Source organism: Neovison vison, chromosome 1 (assembly GCF_020171115.1).
Source record: "Neovison vison isolate M4711 chromosome 1, ASM_NN_V1, whole genome shotgun sequence".
In the NCBI taxonomy this organism is placed as follows: domain Eukaryota; kingdom Metazoa; phylum Chordata; class Mammalia; order Carnivora; family Mustelidae; genus Neogale; species Neogale vison.
The window spans coordinates 157,004,195-157,013,811 of record NC_058091.1 but is presented as its reverse complement, the minus strand read 5'-3'; the positions used below and the strand labels follow the sequence as shown (position 1 = coordinate 157,013,811).

Sequence of the window (9,617 nt, the reverse complement as noted above, 5' to 3'; positions counted from 1 at the left end):
AAAACAAGCAAACAAACAAACAAACAAAAAAAACACATGATCATCTCAACAGGTACAGAAAAAACTTTCTACAAGATTCAACATCCATTCATGATAAAAACTCAGCAAAGTGGATTTGGAGGGTAAATACTTCAACATAATAAAGGCCATATAGGAAAAACTCACAGCTAAGGCTATATATTCAAGGCTGAAAATCTGAGTCCTTTTCCCCCTGAAACTAGGAAGAAGATGAGGATGTCACCTCAACACTTTTATTCAACTTAGTACTAAAAAGAAAAGAAAAGAAAAAGTAAGGGAAGACATTCAAATTGATAAGGAAAAAGTAAAATTTTACTATCTACAGATGACAGCTGGTGCAGCCACTCTGGAAAACAGTATGGATGTTCCTCAAAAAGTTGAAAATACAGCTACCCTATGACCCAGCAGTCACACTACTGGATATTTACCCTAAAGATACAAATGTAGTGATCCGAAAGGGCATGTGCACCCAAATGTTTATAGCAGCAATGTCCACAATAGCCAAACTATGAGAAGAACATAGATTTCCATCAACAGATGAATGGATAAAGAAGATGTGGTATGTACACACACACACACACAAACACACACACAGGAATACTATGCAGCCATCAAAAATGAAATTTTGCCATTCGCAGTGATGTGGATGGAACTTGATGGTATTACGCTATGTGAAACAAGTTAATCAGATAAAGAAAATTATCATATGATCTCTCTGATATGAGGAATTTGTGAGGCAGAGCAGGGGGCCGTGGCGGGTAGGGAGGGAAAAAATGAAAAAAGATGGGACCAGGGAGGGAGACAAACCATAACAGACTCTTAATCTCAGGAAACAAACTGAGGGCTGCAGAAGTGGAGGGGGAGGGAGGGATGGGGTGACTGGGTGGTGGACATTAGGGAAAATATTTGCTATGGTGAGTGCTGTGAATTGTGTAAGACTGGTGATGCACAAATAATATATTATATGTTAATTTTAAAAAGTAATAAACTTGGTGAAAAGAAGAAAATCTATTGCATTTATATACACCAATAATGAAGCAGCAGAAAGAGAAATTTATAAAACAATCTTATTTATAATTGTATAAAAATAATAAAACACCTAAGAATAAACTTAACCAAGGAGATGAAAAATTGTACTGTGAAAACTATAAAACACTGATGAAAGAAATTGAGGATGACAAGAACAAACAGAGAGATATTTCATGCTCATGAATTGAAAAAAAATACTGTTAAAATGTCTATGCTAACCAAAGCATCCTATTGATTTAAGCCAATTCCTATTAAAATACCGACATTCTTCTTCAGAACTGGAACAAACAAGCCTAAAATTTATGTGGAACTACCAAGGACCTCAAATAGCCAAAAAAATATTTAAAAAGAACAAAACTGGAAGATTACAATCCCAGATTTCAAGACATACTACATATAACTCTAGTAAATCAAAGCTCTAGTAATCAAAACAAATGGTACTGGCACAAAAATAGACACATAGGTCAACTGAATTGAACAGAGTGTCCAGAAATGAGTCCATGCTTTTATGGTCAATCTACAAAAACAGAAGCAAAATACAATGGAAAAGTCTTTCCAACAAATGGTGTGGGGGGAAACTGGACAACTACATGCAAAGAATAAAAGACCACTTTCTTTTTTTTTTTTTCTCTAAGATTTTATTTTTATTTATTTTAGACAGAGTTCACATGTAGGCAGAATGACAGGCAGAAAGAGAGGGGGAAACAGGCTCCCCACTGAGCAGAAAGCCCGATGTGGAGCTCCAGCCCAGGACCCTGAGATCATGACCTGATCTGAAGGCAGAGGCCTCCCACCCAAGTACTAACCAGGCCCGACCCTGCTTAGCTTCCGAGATCAGACGAGATCGGGCACTTTCAGGGTGGTATGGCCGTAGACTTAACCCATGGAGCCACCCTGGTGCCCCCAAAGACCACTTTCTTACACCATACACAAACATAAACTCAAAATGGATTGAAGACCTAAATATGAGCTGTGAAACCATAATCCATTTGCAATGATGTGGATGGAACTGGAGTGTATTATGCTAAGCAAACTAAGTCAGTCAGAGAAGACAAATACCATACGACTTCACTCAGATGTGGAAATTAAGAAACAAAACCAATGAGAAAAGATAAAAGAGACAAAAAACAGACTCTTAAATACAGAACACAAAGTAGTGGGTGGCAGAGGGCAGGTGGGAAGGGGGGAATGGGTGAAATAGGTAAAGGGGAAAAGGTAAAAGCACACTTATGATTATGGAGTAATGTATGTAACTGTTGAATCACTACACTGTAGATCTGAAACCAATATGCCACTGCATGGTAATTATTCTTGAAGATGCATATTAAATAAATATACTGAAAGAAACAAAATGAAGCAAGATAGAATGGTGCATTTAGTTGCATGGACTAAAGATATTATTGGCCTTAACTAAAATCCTATTGGGAAACCTGTGTACAAACTGGAACCACATTTTTTTAAATTTATTTTTAATTTAGTTTCAGCATAACAGTATTCATTGTTTTTGTACCACACCCAGTGCTCCATGCAATCCGTGCCCTCTCTAATACCCACCAACTGGTACCCCAACCTCCCACCCCTCCACCACTTCAAACCCCACAGATTGTTTTTCAGAGTCCATAGTCTCTCATGGTTCACCTCCCCTTCCAATTAAAGTCAAACTGGGAGAACACTCTGCCATGAAAACATTTGTGATGGAAAAAAGCCAGCATAGAGATTTCCTTTGTTTAGAAGGGAAAGGGATACATTTAAAGAATAACTAAAAATGACCCAACGATGTACCTATTCTATATCTGTATTGAGTCATAATAAAGAAAAATTTGTGTCTACATACATTTACTAAAAATCTTCCAAGTACTTTTTGGTAAAACACAAAAGTTTTTAATATTTAACTCCTCTGTAGATTAGCTATAGGAAGCTGTGTATGTCAGAGTATTTATTAAATGAAATTATTTATGTTCACTGATATTTATAAATGATGTTTTTCACAAATGGCTGAAAATATTATGACCTCATCCTAGTTGACCTTTATCAATTTTGTTATAATTAATATTGCAGGTGTATAAAAATTGAGTGCAGTGCCTAGGTGGCTCTGTTTCTTAAGCATCTGCCTTCAGCTCAGGTCATGATCCTGGGGTCCCAGGATGGAGCCCCACATTGGGCTCTATGCTAAGCAGGGAGTCTGATTCTCCCTCTGAGCCTCACCCCACTCATGCTCTCTCTCTCTCTCAAGCTCTCTGTCTCTCTCTTACACACATAAATAAATCTTAAAAAATAAAGTCTTTAAAAAATCCTGGGTGTTTTCTCTAAGTAGTTAGAATGGTGCTATATGATTGTTTCCTGGCCAAAAATATAAGTGAAAATAAGTAAACTAGTAATCCTAAATGACTCATTTCCATGTAACCTAAAACCTTGTTTTAATACTGTTGTTTATATAGGCCCACAGGGCATGCATGTGACATTGCACCAGAAGCTGCCCAGGGTACATGTGCCTATCCTTACAACTTGCAATATCAAGTACATTCAAGTATAAATGTATCAAAACCACCAAAAGACAAAACCATGAGAAAATTTCAGAGATTTCATAAAAGACACAAAGGTTAGAAGAAACTTCCTTTTACCTAGAGATCACAAAATAAAGTAGTATACATATAAACTAACTTGCCCTCCTCGATCTTTGCAATATCCACATTTTTTAAAATTTTTATAAATCCAGTGAGGAAGTCTGGATTGAAAATACAAGCAAAGCTTCTCTTCAAGGAAATGGTTGTTTGAAATATGAAAGTAATATGAAAACTGGGTATGAACCTAAAGATCTAGGGTTAAAAAATAAGTAAAACCTATGCAAAAGTTAATGTATACATACTTTAATTTTTTTATTACTTTTTGGAAAATATTAGGGTTCTCCAAAGAAACAGAATAAATAGACCCTATAGATATAGATAATAGATTGATAGATGATTGATAGATAGATAAATAGATGATAGATACATAATACATAAATAGATGACAGATGGCTAGATGATAGATGGTAGATAGGTAGAGAGATTCTAAGGAAATGACTCTTGTGATTTGGGGGGCTGGCAAGTTCAAAATCTGCAAGACAGACTGGAAATCCAAGGAAGTCCAGCAGTGAAGTCCAGCAGTGGTCTAAAAGCAAAATTCCCTCTTGCTAGGGGGATGTCTGTTTTATCCTAAGGCCTTCAACTGATTGGATACAGCCCACCCACACATTTGGAAAGCAATCTGCTTTACTCAAAGTTTAATGATCTAAATATTAATCTCCTCTTAGATATACCTTCATAGCCACAACAGGAATGGTGTTCGAACAGATACCTGGGTACTGTAGCCTAGTCAGACTGACAGAGCAAGTTCACCCATTAAAGACACTAATTAGTTCCTAGAATTCATTGAAATTTTATTGATTTCATTAATTTTTACAACTTAAAGATACTCATGTTCACCTTTTGCTGTAAATATGAGAAACATATATTGCAAAGAAAACTTTGCCTTGCCATTAAATCTTGAATCATTCCTACTTCAGAATTGTCAGAAGGTGAAAATACATAAGTTAATGAAGTACAGATCCATTTTCATCATAATTAGCATCATCATCCTCACCATGATCATCATTTATCCTGGCAAACTCTCTCATACTGTGCAGCTGCCCATTCCTGTCCACATGTTCCCACACCACTATCTCCTTCTGTGACCTTCAGATCACTAATTCAATTAGTAAGAATGGTATCCCTAGAGAGAGATAAAGAGAGAGAGGTAAACCAAGAAACAGACTCTTAACTGCAGAGAACAAACTGATGGTGACCAGAGGGGTAGGGGTTGGGGGATGTGTTAAGCAAGTGATGGGCATTAAGGAGTGCACTTGTGATAAACACCAGGTGTTATATGGATGTGCGAGGATGTGGATGAAGCTAGAGGGTATTATGTTAAGTCACTCAGAGAAAGACAAATACCATATGATCTCACTCATATGTGGAATTTAAAAAACAAAACAGATGAGCAGAGGGAAAAGAGGAGAAAGAGACAAATCAAGAACTAGACTCTTCACTTTAGATAACACACTGATGGTCACTAGAGGGGCAGGGTGGGAGATGGGAAAAACAGGGGATGGGGATAAAGGAGGCCACTTTTGATCACCGGGTTTTGTATGGAAGTGATGAATCACTAAATTCTACACTTGAAGCTATTATTATACTGTAAACTGAAATTTTAAAACATTTTTTAAAGAGTATTGAAGAAAAAAAATAATTCTATCCTTTTTTACTTATTTTTTCCCCTCAATATAGATGTATTGTCTGCTTGGAAGTTTGTTCCTGTAAGACTCTTTTTAAGTCAGCGACCTTCAAACTTCTGTGTCAGTGGTTTGCTGTAAGGAAAACATTTGACACACACACAACTGACTTACCCTACCTCATGGAATCATCTCTGAAATGTTCTCTACCCTTTCATGTTAACCCAACTAACTTTTATTTTTTTTCCAATTTATTTATTTTCAGAAAAACAGTATTCATTATTTTTTTCACCACACCCAGTGCTCCATGCAAGCTGTGCCCTCTATAATACCCACCACCTGGTACCCCAACCTCCCACCCCCCCGCCACTTCAAACCCCTCAGATTGTTTTTCAGAGTCCATAGTCTCTCATGGTTCATCTCCCCTTCCAATTTACCCAAAAGCACATACCCTCCCCAATGTCCATAACCCTATCCCCCTTCCCCCAACCCCCCTCCCCCCAGAAACCCACAGTTTGTTTCGTGAGATTAAGAGTCACTTATGGTTTGTCTCCCTCCCTATCCCATCTTGTTTCATGGATTCTTCTCCTACCCACTTAAGCCCCCATGTTGCATCACCACTCCCTCATATCAGGGAGATCATATGATGGTTGTCTTTCTCCGCTTGACTTATTTCGCTAAGCATGACACGCTCTAGTTCCATCCATGTTGTCGCAAATGGCAAGATTTCGTTTCTTTTGATGGCTGCAGAGTATTCCATTGTGTATATATACCACATCTTCTTGATCCATTCATCTGTTGATGGACATCTAGGTTCTTTCCATAGTTTGGCTATTGTGGACATTGCTGCTATAAACATTCGGGTGCACATGCCCCTTTGGATCACTACGTTTGTATCTTTAGGGTAAATACCCAGTAGTGCAATTGCTGGGTCATAGGGCAGTTCTATTTTCAACATTTTGAGGAACCTCCAAGCTGTTTTCCAGAGTGGTTGCACCAGCTTGCATTCCCACCAACAGTGTAGGAGGGTTCCCCTTTCTCCGCATCCTCGCCAGCATCTGTCATTTCCTGACTTGTTGATTTTAGCCATTGTGACTGGTGTGAGGTGATATCTCATTGTGGTTTTGATTTGTATTTCCCTGATGCCGAGTGATATGGAGCACTTTTTCATGTGTCTGTTGGCCATCTGGATGTCTTCTTTGCAGAAACGTCTGTTCATGTCCTCTGCCCGTTTCTTGATTGGATTATTTGTTCTTTGGGTGTTGAGTTTGTTAAGTTCTTTATAGATTTTGGACACTAGTCCTTTATCTGATGTGTAGTTTGCAAATATCTTCTCCCATTCTGTCAGTTGTCTTTGGGTTTTGTTCACTGTTTCCTTTGCTGTGCAAAAGCTTTTGATTTTGATGAAATCCCAAAAGTTCATTTTTGCCCTTGCTTCCCTTGCCTTTGGCGATGTTCCTAGGAAGATGTTGCTGCGGCTGAGGTCGAAGAGGTTGCTGCCTGTGTTCTCCTCAAGGATTTTGATGGATTCCTTTCTCACATTGAGGTCCTTAATCCATTTTGAATCTATTTTTGTGTGTGGTGTAAGGAAATGGTCCAATTTCATTTTTCTGCACGTGGCTGTCCAATTTTCCCAACACCATTTATTGAAGAGGCTGTCTTTTTTCCATTGGACATTCTTTCCTGATTTGTCGAAGATTAGTTGACCATAGAGTTGAGGGTCTATTTCTGGGCTCTCTATTCTGTTCCATTGGTCTATGTGTCTGTTTTTGTGCCAGTACCATGCTGTCTTGATGATGACAGCTTTGTAATAAAGCTTGAAGTCTGGAATTGTGATGCCACCAACTTTGGCTTTGTTTTTCAATATCCCTTTGGCTATTCGAGGTCTTTTCTGGTTCCATATAAATTTTAAAATTATTTGTTCCATTTCTTTGAAAAAGATGGATGGTACTTTGATAGGAATTGCATTAAATGTGTAGATTGCTTTAGGTAGCATAGACATTTTCACAATATTTATTCTTCCAACCCAGGAGCATGGAACATTTTTCCATTTCTTTGTGTTCTTCCTCAATTTCTTTCATGAGTACTTTATAGTTTTCTGAGTATAGATTCTTAGCCTCTTTGGTTAGGTTTATTCCTAGGTATCTTATGGTTTGGGGTGCAATTGTAAATAGGATTGACTCCTTAATTTCTCTTTCTTCTGTCTTGTTGTTGGTGTAGAGAAATGCAACTGATTTCTGTGCATTGATCTTATATCATGACACTTTACTGAATTCCTGTATAAGTTCTAGCAGTTTTGGAGTGGAGTCTTTTGGGTTTTCCACATAGAGTATCATATCATCTACCAACTGCAAATATCATTCTCAATGGAGAAAAACTGAAAGCTTTTCCACTAAGGTGGAACACGGCAGGGATGTCCATTATCACCACTGCTATTCAACATAGTACTAGAAGTCCTAGCCTCAGCAATCAGACAACAAAAGGAAATTAAAGGCATCCAAATCGGCAAAGAAGAAGTCAAATTATCACCCAACTAACTTTTAAATGCTAGTTGCCTTGAATGCTCATTAAGTTGACTTAATTTAGATTGACAAGTGGCATAGGACTTGAAATTTTAAATAACTACTGTTGTTGGAGAAGCAGCTACACATTACTTGCTCAGGGCAGGGGTTAGCAGGCAACAGTAGCCTGCAGAAGTAACAGCACCATCTCCAGGAGGGTCTGGAACGTTTGTACTAAAAGGGTTTATGGACCGGACCTATCGACTGTCAGCATCCCAGTCTCGCCCTCACACACGCATACATACTTCTTCAACCCCGCTGTCTCTTCCTTGATGGCTGATTTGGGAGTGACATTACAGGCCCCTGGAGTCCGAGCTACAATTCATGCCTGTCCCCACTGAGCAGAGAGGAAGTAGCTTCTCCCATTCCCCCAGCACACTATCTCCCACGGTTAACACTGTCTCCTGGAAGGACAGGGGTTCTGTCAGCCCCCACAAGCAGAGACACTGCTTTAGGACTCCTGAAAGAGAGTAGACCCGCTGCTCCCACCCTTCAGTGTCTGTTCGCCACCCTGCGCACCGTCCCTGCTCTGGAGCACCTATTCTCCCCAGACCCGAAGCACCTGAGCGCTTCCCTCAGTGCGCTCTCGTGCCCAATGCACCACTGTCTTTACCGAGAACCTTGCACATGGCCCCCTGCACGTCTTTGTTTCTCAGCGTGTAGATGAAAGGATTGAGAGTGGGGGTCGCTAGACAGTAGAAGAGTGTGAGGAAGTTGCCCTGTTCCTGGCTGGCCACATTCCCAGGCTGCATGTACATGTAGATTATGCTGCTGTAAAAGAGGGACACCACCGCCATGTGCGAAGAGCAGGTGTTGAAAGCCTTGTGCCTCCCCGCTGCAGACTGGATGCGTGCAACCGCAGCTGCAATGTAGCCGTAGGACACGAGGATCATGGTGAGAGGCACCAGCACGATGGGGATGGCCGGGAAAAAGCTAAGTCTTCAACGCAGCTGGTGTCCACACAGGAAATGCGGATGATGGCTGGCATCTCACACACAAAGTGGTTGATGCAGCACTGGCCACAGCTCCCCAGGGACATGGTCAGTGGGGACATGAGCACGGAGTTGGTGATCCCACTCAGCCAGGCAAAGGCTGCCAGTTGCAGGCACAATTGTGGGTGCATGATGGCCATATAGTGGAGTGGCTTGCATACAGCCACAAAGTGGTCATAGGCCATGACGGAAAGGAGAATGCACTCAGTGCCCCCCACAGACAGGAAATCAAAGAGTTGGACAACACAACCTACATAAGTGATGGTCTTGCGTGGCCCCCAGAGGTTGACCAGCATCTGAGGTATGCTGCTAGTCATGTAGCAGAGGTCCAGGAGGGACATATTGCAAAGGAAGAAGTACATAGGCAAGTGCAGTCGAGGGTCCACCAGGGAGAAGATGATGATCGAGTTCCCCACCACAGCCAGAAGGTAAAAAACTGTGTTAAGGAAAAACAGAATGGTCTCCAACTTTGGGCGATCAGAGAACCCCAGCAGAATGAAGTCTCCTCCAGAGCTCGTGTTACTTCTTTCCATCACTCTTGGCTTGATAAACGTGTTTGCAGAGGTTAACATCTGTGCTATCACTCATGCAGAAAATGACCTCGTTTGGTCCCAACAGTGGATGCATTTAACTGAGCACCCTCACACCTGAACTGGGTCACCTGCCTGCCCATTCCTGGAACTGGAGGCTGAGGTACTAAAAACATATTTGTCTGTAAAGAAATGAAAGCCATAACTTTGGCCTCAATATTTTATAATCTGGTTAAGT

General features: G+C 40.4%; 1 protein-coding gene across 1 annotated transcript; it reads right to left on the bottom strand.

The window, feature by feature from the left end:
- Window positions 1-8,432: 8,432 nt before the first annotated feature.
- LOC122911595 (putative olfactory receptor 2W6) lies at window positions 8,433-9,382 on the bottom strand. The gene is given in 2 exon segments (XM_044256478.1): window positions 8,433-8,782; window positions 8,785-9,382. Coding segments are annotated over 2 exon segments (948 nt in total).
- Window positions 9,383-9,617: the final 235 nt, after the last annotated feature.